This window comes from Ascaphus truei, chromosome 5 (assembly GCF_040206685.1).
Source record: "Ascaphus truei isolate aAscTru1 chromosome 5, aAscTru1.hap1, whole genome shotgun sequence".
NCBI classification, from domain to species: domain Eukaryota; kingdom Metazoa; phylum Chordata; class Amphibia; order Anura; family Ascaphidae; genus Ascaphus; species Ascaphus truei.
The window spans coordinates 277,491,923-277,511,973 of record NC_134487.1 but is presented as its reverse complement, the minus strand read 5'-3'; the positions used below and the strand labels follow the sequence as shown (position 1 = coordinate 277,511,973).

The following is a 20,051-nucleotide window of genomic DNA, read 5'->3' as shown; positions in this document are numbered from 1 at the left end:
CTGTAATGCTGTTTTTATGTCTGTATTGTACAAAAATGATTGCAGCAACATTGTGTTATTTTTCTCCCCATTATTCTTTACAGCTCAGTCAACATCGAACTACAATATTGCCTACCCCTTTGCCCCAAGCCCTGGTATGTTGTATTTTTTAAGTGAAAATATTAATTCATAGGTATGTATGAATACATTCGATATTTACAGCCGATTCAAACTTGTGCAAATAAATCACACCTCTCTATTGTATACCAATTATTTTTTATTTTCTAATGGTAATTAAATACATCTTAAACTGATTTATAAACACACAGTTAATTTTTTTCTTACCAATACACATTTTCAAAGAATGAACTTTTCGAATATACACATTTTTCCACCTGAACACCTTTCATTTAGCTTGTTTTCACTTGAAAAAAACCCATAATTTTTTACCTACAATTCGACCAATGTTTATTTTAAATTAATCATTTAATTCTTCACGTAAAATGCGAAGACATTGAGCAAACGGATCCGCTCATTTATCAAAGATCCTGGTTTCAGCACCAGATTTATTGTAGAGAATATTTTATTAAAGGCAATAGGATTTTTCCTGTAATGCTGTTTCTTGTGTCTGTATTGTAGAAAAATGACTGCAGCATCGTTGTGTAATTTTTCTCCCTATTTTTCTTTACAGCTCAGTCAACATCGAACTTCAATATTCACCACTTAGCTACCCAGGGCCTTGGTATGTTGTATTTTTTAAGTGAAAATATTAATTCATAGGTATGTATGAATAAATTCGATATTTACAGCCGATTCAAACTTGTGCAAATAAATCACCTCTCTATTGAATACCAATTATTTTTTATTTTCTAATGGTAATTAAACACATCTTATTTTTTTTTACCAATACACATTTTCAAAGAATGAACTTTTCGAATATACATGTTTTTTCCACCTGAACGCCTTTCATTTAGGTTGTTTTCACTTGAAAAAAACATAACTTTTACTTACAATTCAAAAAAATGTTTACAAAAAAATCATCTAATTCTTCATGGAAAATGCAAATGCTTTGAGCAAACGAATTCAAACAGAAAAAAGGGTCAGACTTATTCAGTCTAAAATGGGATAATGAAAATTATTTATTGCGTATAAATCGACGTTCACAGCCGATTCAAACTCGTGCGAATAATTCACCTATTTCTACTGAATACCAATTTCTTTTATTTTCAAATGGTAATTAAAGAAATCATAAACTGATTTACAAACATAATCCTTTTTCTTTCCAATATACATTTTCAAAGAATGAACTTTTCCACCTGAACACCTTTCACTAAATTGCAGATACATTATAATGATTCTGGCCCATATCTCCTAAACTAGGGCTATTTCGAAAGACAACAAACGACAGAGAAGCCCAATGCTACATCCAATATGACAAAAATACACAGTAAAATAGTTATATATTCTCTTGAAAAAGGGTCATTTAGTTTAACGCTCTGGCCAAAGCGTTGTAAGCTTGTGAGCCACGACAAGGCAGACACCTGTTTGCAAGTCCTAACACTACCAGATAAAATACTAATATATCTCTATTAGGATTAAAATTCTCATTTACCTCTATTATGAGGGAGAAAGACCACCATTGGATCTGTGTCCAGTAGAATGAAATGGGATGTACACATTTCTGTATCTGGGACACTAAGTTTTCTTCTTCTAGTTGGACACACACAATAGTTACTTTCAGGAAATGTCATGATCCGCTCGTTTATCAAAGGCTCCTGGTTACAGCACCAGATTTATTGTAGAAAATAAACACAGCTCCAAATGTATTGCACAACATTTTTTATTAAAAGAAACATAATGTCTCCTGTGGTATGCTTTTTTTGTGCCCGCATTGCACAAAAGGTTTTGCAACAATTTTTTTTTATTGTTTGTTATATTTTTCTTTACAGTTCATATGACTTCTAGAACATATTTTGGTATGTTGTATTCTTTTTATGTGAAAACATTGTTTAATATTTTTTTTAAAATACTTTGTCGACTATGAGTATGTTAAATATAAGTAGCCTTAGTTACAGAATAAATCTCACAGCAAACGACCACTGGTGAGCACATTCACATGTCTCAGACAGGTCTGCAACCCTGCTTTTCACCATTATCTCTTTAGCATACAATGCTTCCACTGCAGCCAGGGATTCTGGGAAATGACATGCAAATGGCCACACAGTGTCACCTTTAGTTTCTTATAATCTCAAAAGAAGTGGCTTGCAGCTCTACTTTTGGCACTCTAAATAAACAAATAACATATAAACTGATTTTCAAATACTGTATTACTAGCTCATTAGATCAACAAATGAATACATGGAAACTTAAGTGTAATTGTTGGGCCATAATAGTGTAGGAAAGCCTGTGTGCAGAGGGGACATAATTTGCAGGGGGGGGGGAGTGAGAGTTATATATACAGTACTGTCATAAATGTATTTATAGCACCGTAGTCTCCATTTGTGGGTCATCATGCCTGGTTCCCATTCATTTTAAGTTGGGTTACAACCACAAAATCAGTTTGGATGGCAGATCACTTAGCAGTTTGTTTATACAGTTACTAAAATGGGAAATATAGCCAAGTAATAGTCAATTCCACATATATAATCCAGTGATTTAAACATAATTATTAAAGATTGCTTCTTTGAGCAAATGTTATTATATTGATCTTAGTTAAGAATATAAATATATGAAGAGCATGCTATATAATCAGGAACATAAGTCTTCTTTCTGCATAAACAAATACGCCTGTTCAGATAATATGCCCATTTGCAAACTTTCTATTGCACAATTGTATTTAGTTATCTTAAAGAGCCACGTCCGTATAGCAAAATATATAAGAATCACATATAACCCTGCTAATAAAGTAACATGTATTGTTAACTCGTTGTAAAACTCTGCCCAAATGGTACACGTATAACATATCTTATCCATGGTATTGTAACATTGTTTTAATACCTTGGCTGCAATAAAGTGCTACAACAAAAGAGAAATGTCCAGAAAAGCTTTGCAGCATCTGGTTGCCAAAGGGTTAAAGTGTAACTTTGGTGCATGTTTAAAGTATTCCCGGCTTTTAATTTTACATGAATGTATTTGCAGTTGATTCAGACCCACACTTCATTATACAAGTGCCAAAGAAGAATGACGCTCTCTGCTTTAATATCCAAGAAGAGGCAGGTGTGGTGCTGAATCTTGTAAAGGACCCAGAGTTAGGTATGTTGTAGAGCAAGATGAATTTCATTATCATACCACTACCTGATTTAGGTAAATTGTCAACTGAATGCATCTATATCCATAGTGTTCACTAGTGACTGAATGTTGATTCTGGTTAACAACTTCAAATCTCAAATTCCAATAAAGTTGTTTCAATAATATGTAACTAGGTAACGATAAGAGGATTTAAAAAAAATGCAAGCCTTATTTTAGTAAACCTGCAGAAGCAACTAAATCAATGACATTCCATATTTAAAGCTGCAGTTCAGTCTTTTTTTTTTTTTAATTTAATTTTATACTTCAATAGTTTTATGTGTGCAATCTCTAATTACCTAAAGAACTGTATAGCTGCAGGTCAATTCGTTCTCCATGTATTGATAGGTTGAAATTTGGTGACATAATTAGTGAAGGGATCTGTTTATATTCTGCTTGTCTGTCAGTGGAAGCTCATGAATATTCATGAGCACTCCTGCACTGACATGTGCTAGAGGGAGGGCAGGGCTGACAAAGGGGTGTGCCAGGGCTTGTGACAGGACATGAAGGGGCAGTGCCTTAGCAAATGGCTGTTAAAATAGAATACAAGAAAATTGGTCTTTAAAAGTAGTTTTTTTTAAAACAGAAAATGCTAAAAGTATTTTTTCTTACTACAGAACTGATTTATTAAAAAAAACACACATGCAGGATATTGACTGAACTGCGGCTTTAAGACCCTGTGAGGCACTAATATTGAATTACTTGTTCCATCAATGATATAAGTCTATAATGACAGAGGATAAGAAAGTAGTCAGACCTATAAAAAGTGGGGGTGTCAGCTGGGGGGTGTCAGCTGTAGTGGAAAAGAAAAATAATGAACAAAATACCTAATTGTGGTAAATCTATATTCAATAGTAAAACCTGCTTAAAAAGAACAGGGATAGTTTTCTCTAGGGTTAGTGGTAAAGAATGTTTAGCAAGGAGTAAACTTTTAACCTGGTACATATTACTAGGAAGAAGTTGGGGTTTAGACTTAAAAGCCCATATTTACTAAGTATAAAAAATTGAATGAACCCGTGATAGAGTCACAAAATCATTCAGAAGGGTACATTTTTGGTGCACATCACAATAACAATTTTTAATTTTCATGAAATACATATAGTGAAAAACCAAGGTGAAAAAATAATAATAATCCAAAGTGATAATAAAATATTGTTAAAAACTGACATGTAGTGCTTTCTGCTGTTCCCAGCCAACCTGTATGCATACAATAGTGGTTGTGACTTTGCAACACTGTGAGGTATAAATGTTGCAATTATTAGCAATTGTATCCTCCTGCTAGATATAATAAAGTTAACCTGTATCTCTCACAGATAAAGAAGTTGAAGTCACTCATACACTTACATTACTAGCACAGTCCCATGGCATATAATGATAGATATTCATTGTATCACAATAGAGTTATAATTAAGCAGGTCATGTAGCAATAAGAGAAGTACAATGTTAATCAGAGTAATGAGGATGCACCTTAGAATAGTGGGAGTCCCTTAACAGCTAAACTGCCATATGAACGCTGTTTGCTACCAAACAGCACCGCTCCAACATCGCTGTGAACTTGTACTGGGAGTCTCTGTGTCTAGTGAAATGCTATACACACAAATTTAATTGCAATGGCAACCCAATCCTCCATGAAATAGTACAATTTTCTGCAAAATACTCAGCTTTGGTAACCGCTACGGCTCTACTCCCTTGGCGATACACAGCTCTGCTCAGACCTCATGCACTCGACCGGATCCACCTGCCCCTGAGGAAGCTCCGATTGGAGAGAAACGCGTAGGGCGTGGGCATAGTGACGTGGTGACGTCATGACACGTAATGCAGCTGATTCCGCCACAGCCGGTCGAGTGCATGAGCCGTGTATCGCCAAGGGAGTAGAGCCGTAGCAGTTACCAAAGCTGAGTATTTTGCAGAAAATTGTACTATTTCATGGAGGATTGGGTTGCCATTGCAATTAAATTTGTGTGTATAGCATTTCACTAGACACAGAGACTCCCAGTACAAGTTCACAGCGATGTTGGAGCGGTGCTGTTTGGTAGCAAACAGCGTTCATATGGCAGTTTAGCTGTTAAGGGACACCCACTATTCTAAGGTGCATCCTCATTACTCTGATTAACATTGTACTTCTCTTATTGCTACATGACCTGCTTCATTATAACTCTATTGTGATACAATGAATATCTATCATTATATGCCATGGGACTGTGCTAGTAATGTAAGTGTATGAGTGACTTCAACTTCTTTATCTGTGAGAGATACAGGTTAACTTTATTATATCTAGCAGGAGGATACAATTGCTAATAATTGCAACATTTATACCTCACAGTGTTGCAAAGTCACAACCACTATTGTATGCATACAGGTTGGCTGGGAACAGCAGAAAGCACTACGTGTTAGTTTTTAACAATATTTTATTATCACTTTGGATTATTATTATTTTTTCACCTTGGTTTTTCACTATACAGTATGTACAGTATTTCATGAAAATTAAAAATTGTTATTGTGATGTGCACCAAAAATGTACCCCTCTGAATGATCTTGTGACTCTATCACGGGTTCATTCAATTTGTTATACTCAGTAACTACTGTACATTGGTGGCACTCATTTGTGTCAGTAAACAGGCACTAGAAATTATTTTATTTAGATTGTTTATTGTAAGTGTGAGCGGGGTGCTATGCTTTGTGTTTTGTACCCATATTTACTAAGCAGTCTCCTTCCTTAGGACACTTTTCTCGAGCTGTTAGACATCACATTGACACATTGCTTCAAGGTGTCTACCAGTTCTGGAATGGGTCTTATGGCAGAATACTGTGTTGTAAATATGACCTTGAATTTTCTTACAGGTCAGGGGTTAAGAGCATATTCATTAAAGACATTTTATTTTTACTGATCCCCCCCCCCCAGGTATTGCAGTAAACGGAGAGCTTATTGGAAATAAGAAAACCAGTGACAGTACAATCATGTCAAATGAAACCTATTTTGGCAAATTGGGAATTGTAAATACAATGATGGATTTCAAAATAGAAGTGACCACCCAGACAATCACTGTCCAGAATGGAAAAAAGAAGAGTACTTTCTCCTGGCTGGAGACGGTATCTATAAATGAAGAAGGGTATGGACTTTTTTTTAGCAGCAGACACCAACCCCCAAAAAAATCGAGGTCATAACATAACCCAATAGTTGGTGTGTTGATCTATTTTAAAATGTAATTTTTTTTTCAAAATCTTAATTTTTTGCTGTTTTCACCTGTTTAATATTTTATTGGCATCAGCTGACACCACAACAATCCCTGTTGTCTTATTGAGTGTGTATAGCAGCAGCAATCTTAACGTCCTGGGGAGACACATTTTCAGCAACTGATATCTCCAGAATTCAGCTAAAAATGTATAAAGGATGGGTTTGCTAAGGACAGCAACAAAACGACTGTGCAATGGTAAAAAGAAAGGAAACATTGGTTTTATGTTGAGTAGAGCAGATTGCTGCCTTAAGTGCACAAAGAATATCAAGATTGGGTCAGGTAGGGTCAGGTAGGGTCATAACCCTAATTCTTAGATTAAAGGAATGTTTTTTTTTTTTACTAAGTAGCAAACATCCATGACTTTGTTAACATTTGGGGCTATTGTGAGTTGGGGAACAGTGTGCACTTATACAAAAATGTACTATAGTATAGGGGTGCTCAACTCCAGTCCTCAAGCACCCCACCCCAGAAGGTCAGGTTTTCAGGATATCCCAGCATCAGCGCAGGTGGCTCAATCAGTCCCTGCTTCAGCACCAGTGTCTCAATCAGTCCCTGCTTCAGCACAGGTGGCTCAATCAGAGACTCAGTCAGAGACTGAGATATCCTTAAAACCTGACCTGATGAGGGTCTTGAGGACAGGAGTTGATTACCACTGCGTTAGCTAACCTATCATTAAAAAGGATGAGATACAGTAATCAGTCTATCACTTCCTCCTCATTCTGCTACGCACTTCTTACTTTTGCTACAGTAGTTTGACCATGTCTAACCAAGCTCATTTGTCTGTGAAATGTTACTGCTTCATACGTTTAGATGGCAGTTAATGTAAGAAAAAGATAAAGACGCTAAGTTAATAACTATAGCAGTTTTTTTGCTAATCTTCTATGTTAATGTATTGCTTCATTTTTCTTTTCAGCCTTAAGCTGTTAATAAACAAGAAAAAGAACGTTCTTGTTTCTATTGGAGATGGTGCAAAATTTGTAATTATTTTACATCAAGTTTGGAAAAATCACCCTCTGCACAAGGACTTCTTAGGCTTTTATACTTTGGATAGTCACCAATTCTCGGAAAGAGCACATGGTTTGTTAGGTAAGAATGTGTTTATAATCTGTTTACTGCTAAGATATTTTGAAACTCAGTATAAATTGTGTCTCTCTCTCTCCTCTCATAAAAATGAAAAATCCGCACCACTCTCCAGGTATAAGAAAGTTTGTAATTTGTTTACCACATAAGGCTGCGGCCACGCTAGCACTGAGCGTGCTGACCGCACGGTGCTTGCCGAGTTTAATTTCGATAATTTAAATTGTCCCATCCCCAATCACGTGGTGCTCGCTCATGTGCTGGCAAACACGGTCACCCACACTTGGCGTTTAAACAAAAAATAGAGACTTTGAAGCGTGCTCAGCTTGCCTGCAATGCCCCCCTGCGCGCGTTTGCGAAATAGCTAGGACACCCGGCGCTCATGCTTGGACAGCTGGTGACATCATCGCTCTCAAGCATGAGCGCGGTTAGCGCCAGCGAGGCCGCAAACTTAGGCCACGCTTAACACTGGCGAAAGTTGTAATTTGATTTTTTGTGACCTCGCTGGCGACAAGGCCAGTGTCGTCACTAAAAGGGGCGGGCCGCACAATTTGATTGGTTTAGAGACAGTCACATGTGGCGACTGTCTCTAAAAAATCAAATTTACCCAGCTTCAAAAAAATTTGGGCGCGATGTCACTCCATCGCTCCGTCGCCGTTGCGCTTACTATAAGCGCTTGCGAATGAGTCAATGTGTTTGTTTCGGAGCGACGTCGCGTCGCCGTTGCCAGGCACTATAAGCATAGCCATAGGCAATCAAATGTAACACAACGTTTCTGATCTTCCCAGTCCTTTCTCAAGCTCAGCTTGCTGATAAATATATTTCTATGTTTTTACACTTACTGTATAGTGAGTACCCGGCATCTACTATTATATATATATCTCAGTCCAGAGGACCAGGCACTCACATCTGTGTAGATATAGGCGGTAATAGGGTGCAGACCGTCCAGCTGTCAGCAAGGCAGCACATCTGATATAAGAAAACAGGACAGGCACTCCAAGATCCAAAGGCGAATTTTATTCCTCAACATTTGGCTCCCAACAGAGCTCTTGATAAAGGTGCTCTTGATAAAGGTGCTCTTGATAAAGACTCCGTTGGGAGTCGAAACGTTGAGGGGTTGGCTGGTGCAGGGTGGGTAATATTGTGTCGTGCAGCGTCACGTGATATCGCAGTCAGAGTGGGGGGAATACAGAAGGGAAAATATGTGGGTAAAGGGGAAAACATATTAAGTAACATTGTTCCATACTTCCAATATTCTTTTTTTTTACCTGCTTTGAAATGTCATTTTTCCAAGCTTGCTACTGTAACTGAAAGCCCCTTAAGCCAGTGGTTATCTGATGTTTTCCAGTATGGGAGTGTGTTTTAATAATCTTGTCTTTCCTGGTTCTTTTTCTTATTTTTTAAGGACAATTTTTTCATGGCATTGACTATGAAATTTCCAATGTTCACAAAACATCGGACCCGGCAAAACCAGATGCTTTAATGAGGGTTAAAAATAACCTGTTGACAGTAACAAGGTATGAAAATGAAATCTATATATGAAACCATATAATAATTTGTTTTGCTCTGAAGACTGCAGAACTAATTAAACTCTATACAGGTAGCAGAAGAATAGAGAATTGTACGTGATGAACTGTTCTGTATTTCTTGAAATGTCTGTTTAATACTGTAGGATTTTTTTTTTAAGTGAAACTTCTTTTGTGGCAGTGCCATCCCAAAAAATCTGATAATTGTCACGAAAAAAAATTACGGAAGTGACTGACTGCAGGGGCAGGCAGCTCCGTGCACGGGTACTGGGCCCCAGTTACCCCCCATCCCCCCCACCCCCTGCAGCAGGCCTCTCTCCGCTGCTGTTGCGGATAGCCTCCTATGTAGGACCCGTTCTGAAAGTTCAGAGGCTTGAAGGCAGGGTACAGAAGGTGCGTGCGCGATGTGCGGGGGGAGGGGTGATTGATGTGAGATAGGGGTGATGTGTGTTGCTGGGGGAAAGAGGGTGTTGTGAGGTGCAGGGGGGGAGAGGGGGATGTGAGGTGCAGGGGGGAGGGTGATGTGAGGTGCAGGGGGGAGAGGGGGATGTGAGGTGAGGGGGATGTGATGTGCAGGGGGAGGGTGATGTGAGGTGCGGGGAAGGGAGAGGGTGATGTGAGGTGCGGGAAAGTGAGAGGGTGATGTGAGGTGCGGGGGGAGACGGTGAGATGCAGGGGGAGAGGGTGATGTGAGGTGCAGGGGGTGATGTGAGGTGCAGGGCAGGGGGAGAGGATGATGTGAGGTGCAGGGGGTGATGTAGGGTCATGTGAGGTGCGGGGGGAGAGGGTGAGGTGCAGGGGGGGAGAGGGTGATGTGAGGGGCAGAGGGGGTGAAGGTTATGTGAGGGGCAGGGGGGAGAAGGTTATGTGAGGGGCAGGGGGAGAGGGTGATGTGAGGTGCAAGGAGGGAGAGGTTGATGTGAGGTGGAGGGGGGGAGAGGGTGATGTGATGTATGGGGGGAGAGGGTGATGTGAGGTGCAGGGGGAGAGGGTGATGTGAGGTGCAGAGGGAGAGGGTGATGTGAGGTGCAATGGAAACAGTTGTCCTTGGCCCCCAGAAAAGAGAAAAGCAGTCTTCGGCCCTGTCTGGTATGACCACACACACGTACACACAAACATACATAAACACAAATACATAAACACAAATACATACATATACACATATATATATACATACACACATATATGGGGCATGTGCCGCACACGCGCCTTCACAATCAAACTTCCCTGTATTTTATCTATCAAATTGTCCTTTCATGTTTATGATATTTTTGGCATGAAAAACTTTTGAGTGTTAAAACACAAAGAAGTTTCACTTATAACGCGTGTGCTTGGCACACACCTCCTTTTTTTGTCACTTAGTACAGTTCAGCCCCCTTATAACGCTGTGCTTGGGGTCCAAAGAGTCACATCGCGCTATAAGCGGATCACGTTAGAAATAATGTTGAATTGTCTGCATTGTACAATAAAGTATTTAAGATACCAATAATCGTGTTGTAAAGTATTCATAAATAAGAAAATTGGGAGATACGCTCGCATCGCGTTATAAGCGGATTTGCGTTGTAACGGATCGCGCTCTCACCCCCTGCTCACCCTTTCATCCCTGCTCACCCTCACCCTTCTTCACACTCCCCCTCCTCATCCTCCCATCCCCTCCTCACCCTTTCATCGCTCCTCACCCTCACCCTTTTTCACACTCCCCCCTCCTCATCCTCCCATCCCCTCCTCATCCTCACCCCATATTTACTTTGTGCTAACCAGGTCTGGTGCAAGGGTATTTGGCTCCCTTGGCGAACTTTCAGCTTTGCCCCTGAATTTGCCCCTGAATTTGGTTCCACCACCCTACCTCCTGAATTCTTGGATTTATTTTTTTAAATGTTATAGCCCCATTCTCTCGAACCTTCCCCCTCCTCGTCCTGTCACCCCCCTCCTCATCCATCCTCTTTACCCCCTTCCTCATCCATCCTCTCACCCCCTCATCCATCCTCTTTCCCCCCTTCCTCATCCATCCCCTTTCCCCCCTCATCCTCTCACGCTCCTCTCCTCATCCATCCCCTTTCCCACCCCCCCCTCATCTAACGCTCCCCTCCACATCCATCCTCTTCCCCCGTTGCTCCTCTCTCTCTCCTGCTCTTTCCCCCCTCCTCCTATCTCTCCCCCTCCTCCTCTCTTTCTCTCCCTCCTCCTCTCTTTCTCTCCCTCCTCCTCTCATTCATCCCCTCTTCCTCCTCCTCCTCATTTCACACCCTCCTTCTCCTTTATCACCCCCTCCTCATCCCCCTCACCCTTCCTCATCCCCTCCGCATTTCACCCTCTCCCCTCCACACAGTCACCCCTCCTCATTCTCTCACCACATCCCCGCATCCTCTCACCCCTCCTCATTTACTCATCCCCTCCTTCCCTCCTCACCCTCTCAACCCCTCCTATCCTCACCCCATATTTACTTAGTGGCAACCAGGGCTGGTGCAAGGGTATTTGGCACCCTAGGCGAACCTTCAGCCTTGCGTCCCTTGTCCTGTCCCCATGGCCGAATTAAGGATTTATTTTTTAAATGTTATAGCCCCATTCCCTCTCCCCCTCCCCTTCTGTCACTCCCCTCCTCCTCTCACCTTTCCACCTCCTTTCACCCTTCTTCTCCTCTATTTCACCCTTTGTCCTCTCACCCTCCCTCCTCATCCTCCTATCTATCCTATTCTTCTCTCACCCTCTCCTCTACTCTCCTCCCCCTCCTCTCTCCCATCCCTCCTTTCTCTTGCCACCCTCCTCCTACCCCCTTCCTCCTCTCACCCTCCCTCCTCCTCCTCTCACCCTCCCTCCTTCTCCTCTCACCCTCCCTACTCCTCTCACCCCCTCCTCATCCCCTCTGCATCCTCTTACCCCCTCCTCATTCTCTCACCCAATTAACAATGCCTGACTGTCCTCCAGTGGTCTGAGGTGGAGCAGGGGGGACCTGCAGTGGCAGACATCAGAAATCAGGTTGGACAGCTCGGGCACGCTCCTCCCCGGCTGCCTTCCTCATCCTCCACCGCTTCCGCCATCCTGCTTTACTCCCACCATCCTCCTCCACTGCCACTCTGTTTCCACTCCCGTGACCCTCCGTCTCCCTCACCTGCTGCCGCCCACCCACCAACACCCAGCTCCAAGCCCACCGTCCATTGTAATCCTCTCTGCTCCCGCAGCCCCAGGCAACCACCTAAGTCGTCTAGTGGATTTTTTTCCTGTGACTTAGTGGAACATTATCGGAGCTACTGTACATCTGTATACTTCTTGTAATATACTGCTCTACAACTGCTAAATTTACTTCAGATTAGTTACTGTATGCAAGGTTTATTTAGAGCAAAATCTATAAAAATAATGCAATTTGCTCCAAAACATGGGGCAACATTTTGCCTTGACATCATTTTGCACCAGCAACATTTTTATGAAGCTTGTTAATCTTCTTACAAACTTGCTACTATTTCTGTCAGCTGGGAAGTCGGGGCGGCCATGATGTGACTGCTACAGAAGCATGATTGAAAATACCAGTAGCTCGATGACTGCTGGACCTCCAGCAGTGAAAAGATGAATATATCTGAATATATCTGTTAGTGCAGCCACATAATGTCCTAATGTTTTAGGGTTTGTAAGATAATCTTGCTTCTCATACAGTATTTTGTGTAGATTTCTTAGCAGCCGAAATATACGCCATCTAAAACGGGCAGATTTATTTGACACAAAGATAGAGGAAAACTGCCCCAGTTATATCCTATAGGGGCAACTTTGGGCACATCTCATTATCGTACGCTGTCATTTTAACAATAAATACAGTTAGGCTTTCATAGTCCCATGCAGACTAAAATGCTAGTATTTTTGTACGGCACTTAATACAGGTCCCAAGCTAGTCCTGCTTCAGGAAAATTGTATTGCCTCTCATTTACTTGGCATTTTTCTACATATATTTGGTAGATATATAATCCCTTTCTTTTTTTTTATTTCAGGGGTGTGCAAAAAGATTACAGAAAAGATCCTAAGAATGGCACCAAAATACCATGCTGGTTTGTTCATTACAATGGACAAGGGCTGATTGATGGAAATCATACAGACTACATTGTCCCCAACATATTCAGCGTGGTTTAATATTCTTAACACACTACTTTGCTTTCAAGACATTCATCTTTGCTGTCCAAAAATAAATATTCCTTCTATCGATAAGCTCAGCTATATGTTTTATTGAATCTAAAAATAATTGTTCATATAAACTGTACATACAGTATATACTGTAGCTAACGTTATATACTGCACCGACACACTTTATTCGAGCAAATACCCGGTATGTACCTGGCAGATACCTGGAATGCGCCACTCCTAACCTCTGACAAGCCCCGTTGCATTTGCCTTCCCAGCCTGGGTTCATGCCTGGCTGATGGGCGGCTGATCTGTTAAATGATAATGATTAGGATTTAATAGGCTGCAATGCTTCGCGTGTCTACCAGATGGCATAAATTCATGAATTGTAATGCAGTTTATATATATAAACTGTGCAGTATTGCAGCCAGCGGGAATAAAATGCTTCAATCCCTGCTTGGAAAATAACTCAATGTACTCGGGCAGAAAACAGTCACAAACCTCAATACACCCGGGTATATCCGAATTCGTGGGACTAGCCAAGCTCGAATAAAGTGTGTCGCCAGTGTATGCTGTGATGTGGGGAAAAAAATCTATTTTTTTTTACCCTACCCACTAGGGACGTACCGGGTACCCGGAAAATACCCGGTACACAGCATACCTGACCATATTTCAGTACCCAGAAATTACCCGGACCTTGTACCTGGGAAATCCCTGATGAAGTAGAGTCTATCTACGAAACGCGTAGGATTCCTGTCCATTTTTGTCCAAATCTGAGTTGTGTGTGTGTGAGACTCTGGGTGTGTGTCTCTTGGTTTGTGTGTGTGACTTTGTTTTTGTTTCAGTTGGGGGACGCAGCTCTCTCACCCTCTCCCTGCCCGGTGTTCCCAGCTTCTCTCTGTGCATGCACTGGCTGTGGTCAGAGCCGTAGGGGTGGTGTGTGACTCTGGGTGTGTGTAGCTGTGTGTGTAACTGTGTGCATGTGTCTGTGTGTGTCTCTGGGTATGTGTGTGTGACTTTGTCTGTTTCAGTTGGGGGTACGCAGCTCTCTCACCCTCTCCGCCCGGTGTTCCCAGCTCCTCTCCTCCCCTTGGTCCATCCTATAGTTGGTGGCACACATGCGCATAGGCCCGCGGACATGGAGATATTTTGTGGGTGTCTGCGCATGCGCTGGCTATGGTCAGAGCCGTAGGGGTGGTGGGATCTCCCACAGATATGTCACACAGTCCCCAGTGACACAGTGCAGTCAGGAGAAGCAGCGGCTTTTGCTTGGTGATGGTGGGGAGACGCCAGTGAAGTGACTGTGGTGGTGTCTGGGCATGCGCTGGTGTTAGCTGCCAACACTTCTAAGACCTCTTCTGCCAGGAGTGATGTCACTTCCAGGACTGCACGTCCGTCTCCATCAAGGTGATTTACACCTAGGCCCACTTTCCTATCTGCAGTAAAACCTCTGAACCTATTTGATCCATGGCATTCTTTTTATACTATTATAGCCTTGTGTCTGGGGTGACCAGACGTCACAGTAGACACTCTGCCGGGGCAGTCCCGCTTTTTTGTCCTCTGTCCCAGTGTGTCGAAATGTAGCCAAAAGTCCCGATTTTCGGCCGGCGATTGTTCCAGTTTGTCCCATGAAAATGATGGTCCCTCTACATGTATCTATCCCATGCAATTTGAAATTCCTTTACTGTATTAACTCCTTTCACTTACATTCGGAGGCTCTTCCACTAACACACCACCCTATCTATGAAGAAGTACGTCCTCACATTTCCCTGAAGCCGGCTGCCACCCTCCAGCTAAAGAGCATGACCTGAAGGTCTAGATCTTCCCTTTCTCTAAAATACTCTCCCCTCCTGTACCTTGCTGAAAGTATGTTGTGAAACTGCTTTTCTGTGCTGGAGAATATTATTCTCCCATTCATTTGAATGGAGCTTAATTCTTTTCCAGCGCTGGCGAACGGATTCACAGCATATTGAATAGGGGACAAAATTATTTCTTTTCTAATGCTATCCACATAAAAGTAGAAACACACACGCACCAGCTAATGTCATTTACTAAAGAACTGGGGAGATACTGTTGGGCAAAACTGCACAAGATGTTTCACAGAAATAAATACAATTTCTTTGCGTTTCATTTATTAGGATTTTTTTTATTTGGTAAATCTAGTGCTGTGTTTGCAACCCATATGCTGTGAAGTGGATTCCCAGTGCTGAAAAAGAGATCCGCTCCATTCAAATGAACGCGATTCTAACATTCTCCAGCACAGGGAAGGAGTCTATACAGGACACTGAAAAGGAACATTTGATAAAGCCCAGTATACAGCCCTTCGCTCTAATACCAATAAAGTCAAAAACGTTATTCCAGAAGTAATCAAGATATAGTTATAATTATATACTTACACTTGTAGATGAGCAGGGTCAAGGGAAACAAAGAAAACAGAATAACCCCTCGAATCATGTTTGGCACTGGACTTTGCTTGTCACCCTGGTGCACTGGATCCAAGGATGTTACCTTCTAAAATGACAGAATATAATAAGTTAAATAGCAAATCAGACAGAGTTCCAGAAAGATTGTGCAGGGGTACAGTAAGGAGAGAGGAATTCCTTATTGTCCCACAGTACAGGGAGTGAATGGATACACAGACCTGAGAATTCTTGATAAAATAAGGCAGGTATCTTTGATTAAAGTCTCCCTGCAGAGAAACTGGAGCCAGCCCTCCCTCCCCACCTCACCACCACCAGATTGTTAGAAGGAGAAAGAGAATGGCTTGCAACTGTTTGATATTTGGGTTCTTATATCCACTGGATACGAATACTTGCGTGGCGGACACAGTATGGCCGCAGGTTTAGCCTCACCCCAGCAGCCAGCAGAAAGCTGTAACATCATCGGGATATAACTTTGTGACTTCCTATCGGATGATCTTGGCAGCCATATTGATGTTTTAATACACATTAACTGTTAGGATCTCAAACACTAGGGGTCCCTGGTAGTCAACCTACGGTGACTTCATTCCAGGGGTCTCCCTCTTTCCCCATTAAAGTACTTAAAAGAGACACATTTTAATAGGGTTCTCTGCTTTAATAAGCATTGTAACTTTTTGTATTGTATTTGTATTGAACTCCTGAATAAATTTCTCTTTGTTCCACTGTAAGTTCAGGAGAGTACATTTTATAGAGAGAAGCAGTAGAAGGTGAAAGGTTACCTCATTCTGTTGGGCGACGACAGGAGAAATCAGCTGAAGGGACACTCTCTCTGGGGGGAAGACTGACTCACCCTTGGAAGCGTGGAATAAAATGACATTATGAAACTCTACAGCAGATGAGAGAGGAAAACAATAACCTTTTCAGCATCTATGGAGGATTTGTATAAAAGTCTCCCAGGTGCGAAAGAGGAGCAAATACAAATTCTCCAGATTTATCAGTACCACAAATCATATTGCCTTGAACAGGAATAATTTTCTTTGGTGTTACATCTGGTACAATTTTTTGCTCCACTTATTCCCTACTTTGGTTACTGAGGAGCTATTGGGGGAGAGGGGGCTGGGGTTGGGGGTGAGGGTGGGGGTTAAAGTCTCCTGGTTGCAAAATTGGGGCAAAACTGAACCAAACAAATGCACAACACTTATCAAAGCAAAAATTCCCATTGCTTTCTATCTGACCTTTTTCTTTCATAAAACTAATACATATTCCCCTATGTATCCAAGTCTCCCAGCACCGAAACATGAGCAAAAAAATGGGCAGATTTATCAAATTAAAGATCCCTCAGGGGACAATGGGATTTTTGCTTTGACAAATGATGCGAAACTAGAGGTAACCAGGTTAAAAAAAACAGCACCAGATTTATTAAAGAATAGGAATCTATTTGAAATAGTTAAATATTTGTCATTGAAAAATGTGGTGTCAAATTTGTGGCACGGGTTTTGTCTCAGATTTGCAGCCAGAAGACTTTGGGAGAGATGTATCAATGCATTTTGGAGCCAAGGTCGGTCAAAGAGGCTTATTCAATAAAGTCAGATGGTGTTGATTAGTACGTTTAATCAATGAGATTCTCTGTGCGGTGGCGCTGAATTAGCACTTTCACACTTTATAAACTCCAGTGAGATACATTTTTATTTTGCTCCTCTTTGCATGAACGTATCAAAGATTTTGTCGCGGGTGGACCACTTTATAATTGGGGGAGCGTCAATAGGATAAGTTATCTGGGGTCTAATTACCAAAGACTTGGGGCACATCCAATTTTAGCACCAAATGTTGTTGCGCTAAAGTTTTTCTAACATAATCTTAGTGCATAGAAAGGCCCCTTTGTCACATATTCCCCTTGGTTTATATATCACATTGTGATCCCAATGTATTCCATACACAATGAGCAAAGAAGTGCAATGGGTTTGTTTTGAAGCTGGAACATGTTTTGAGTGATGTTTGAATAATGAAAGTATTAGCAAGTCACATCGTTGTAGGTAGTAAAACGTTTTGTGCAACCTATATAACAATTCCTCGTACAATTTGTAAGTATAAATATTATGATTATCAAATAAACTAAAAATCGCTAGCAAGGGAGGAGTTCTCACCTTCATTTATCTCCACTGTTATCACCTTCTTCAGGTCGTTGAATAGGCCTGGGATCTCCACATGGCAGCAGTATATTCCTTCATCAGTGCGCTGCACCCCAGTGATAGTCAGCGACACATCCCCCTGTGCTATGTTCCCCATTAACTTGTATCTCTCAGATTCCCTCTGGGTCACTGTCCTGCCATCAGTCCGGATAATAGCATTGCTACATTGGGAAGATAAGAAAGATGTGCAGCTGCCTCGTCCCCAGCACATGCTGTTGGTGCCTTTATGAGCAGAGTATGTGCAGGGTAAGAACAAAGTATCACCCACTGATCCTGTTACCTCTACCAAAGATGCAGAACCTGAGAGTGCTGTGAAGAGAGGGAAGACGTTAATGAAGCAGCAATCTCTTCCCCTTGATGTAACAATACACACAACCCTATTTATTATTTATTTATACTTAACTTATTGGAAAACTAAGTGGTAACACATTGTACAGGAAGATATCCACTTGTATTTTACCAGAATTAACATAATGTTCTTATTATGTTATTTATGTGATGTAATATCTTTTACATGTTTTTTTTTTACTAGTATAATTATCAGTTTTTCTTCATCTTTTTCTGGAGTTATGAAAAAAAAGAGAATAGCGCAAACTCTCATTGTGTGGTATCAAAAATATTTAGTGATATATAAAAGGGGTAATGAGTGCACGCACAGCATAAATATTCCATTTAAGCAGTGCGGTATAAAAATGTTAGGATGTAATCTCCCATGCAGACGGACCCTCGCACTGGCACCTGGTAAGGCTGGATGGTGGTATATGCAGGTAACTCCAGGTAGGATAGCTTCCGATCCCGGTCCCAGGAGCGAGCAACTTGTCACTCCACTTGACCGGGTGAATGTAGGAGGAATTCCACTCGCAGTCAGCGACCCTGTTTGGAGAGGTTTTTCGTTTTTTCATATTCTGGATTTGATGTTTGAGCCATTTACTTGATCAGCAGCGACTCTCTATTTACAAGGGGAAGTTCTTTGAATCCTTTCACACTCTAGTGCTAATTGCACTTCCAGCAGAAGTGGTCAGGAGCGCACTCTCATCCAGGATATGTTAAAAATAAAAACAAAAAAACGCAAATTTTTGTGATTGGTGCATACTGTTGACGTAGACTGGGTGGGGTGGATACATATGAGGGCATCTCTGGGCAGGATCTGAATACTGACATGTCTGTACATGTTTATCTGCGTTGTGCGCATGACCAGAAAAAATTAAAGTCTATAACCAGGGGCGTAGCTATAGCCTGGGCAGCCCGGGCAAGGTGACTTTGGTGGGTGGGTGACTTTTAGTGACTGGGTGACTTGATGGGTTAGTGACTGGGTAGGTGGGTTAGTAACTGGGTGACTGGGAGGGTGAGTTAGTGAGTGACTGGGTGACTGAGTGACTGGGTGCGTGACAGTGACTGACTGGGTGGGTGACAGTGACTGATTGGGTGGGTGGGTGACAGTGACTGGGTGGGTGACAGTGACTGGGTGGGGGACAGAGACTGAGTGACAGTGACTGGGTGGATGACAGTGAGTGTGTGGGTGACAGTGACTGACAAGGTGGGTGAAAGTGGGTGGGTGGGTGACAGTGACTGAGTGACAGTGACTGAGTGGGTGACAGTGACTGGGTGGGTGACTTACCTTGACCGGTGGGTGCTGCTTCCTTCTTCCTTGCAATTTAATCCTGGCTCTTTAAATCCCCCTAAGATGTATATGGGTATCTATTATTTTCTCATGCTGACGGCCCAAGTGCTTGGGCCTCATGGCAAATGGGCCTGTCACTCACCGCCCAACCACCCTTGTTTCTTAAGTGTTATGGTTGGGCTGGGTAGCACAGGGGGCAGGCTGAAAGGGGTCAAATTTAAGTGAGGTCGTGAACGGCAGGGGGCCTTTCACCTGGCCCCTCTGGAGTAAAACATCAATGGATTCTGTGAGCTCCGTGGTGCTTCCTGCGGTCCGTGCACCTGCCCTCTCGCCAGAGATGTTGTTGAGGGCACAGTCAGAGGGGTCAGAATGGCAGTGGTCAGCTGTTTCGGCTCCCCACCTGGGCATATTTTTGGCAGGGAGCTTTAGCCTGAGGCACTAAGGGAGCCGTGAGGAATGCAGCAGTGCCTTGGAGGAGCAGCCGGTGGCGGGTTGCCCTTTGGGGAGCTGGGGGAGGGGTGTGTGAGAACGGTGTCGGGAGGCAGTAACAGACAGGAGTCCTGCTGCTCAGTGCTTCCCCGATATCCCCGCGGCGGCTTCCCGGGGTGGGAGGG

General features: G+C 42.3%; 1 protein-coding gene across 1 annotated transcript in view; it reads left to right on the top strand.

The window, feature by feature from the left end:
* The window catches only part of LOC142494752 (inter-alpha-trypsin inhibitor heavy chain H3-like), a 40,405-nt gene extending 27,111 nt beyond the window's left edge, over nt 1-13,294 (top strand). The window contains exons 17-24 of the mRNA XM_075599189.1: nt 84-134; nt 671-721; nt 1,929-1,955; nt 3,118-3,231; nt 6,167-6,374; nt 7,414-7,586; nt 8,983-9,094; nt 13,081-13,294. Coding sequence (XP_075455304.1) covers nt 84-134; nt 671-721; nt 1,929-1,955; nt 3,118-3,231; nt 6,167-6,374; nt 7,414-7,586; nt 8,983-9,094; nt 13,081-13,219 — 875 coding nt within the window. The 3' untranslated portion in view covers nt 13,220-13,294. The remainder of the gene's footprint in view (nt 1-83; nt 135-670; nt 722-1,928; nt 1,956-3,117; nt 3,232-6,166; nt 6,375-7,413; nt 7,587-8,982; nt 9,095-13,080) is intronic.
* Nucleotides 13,295-20,051: the final 6,757 nt, after the last annotated feature.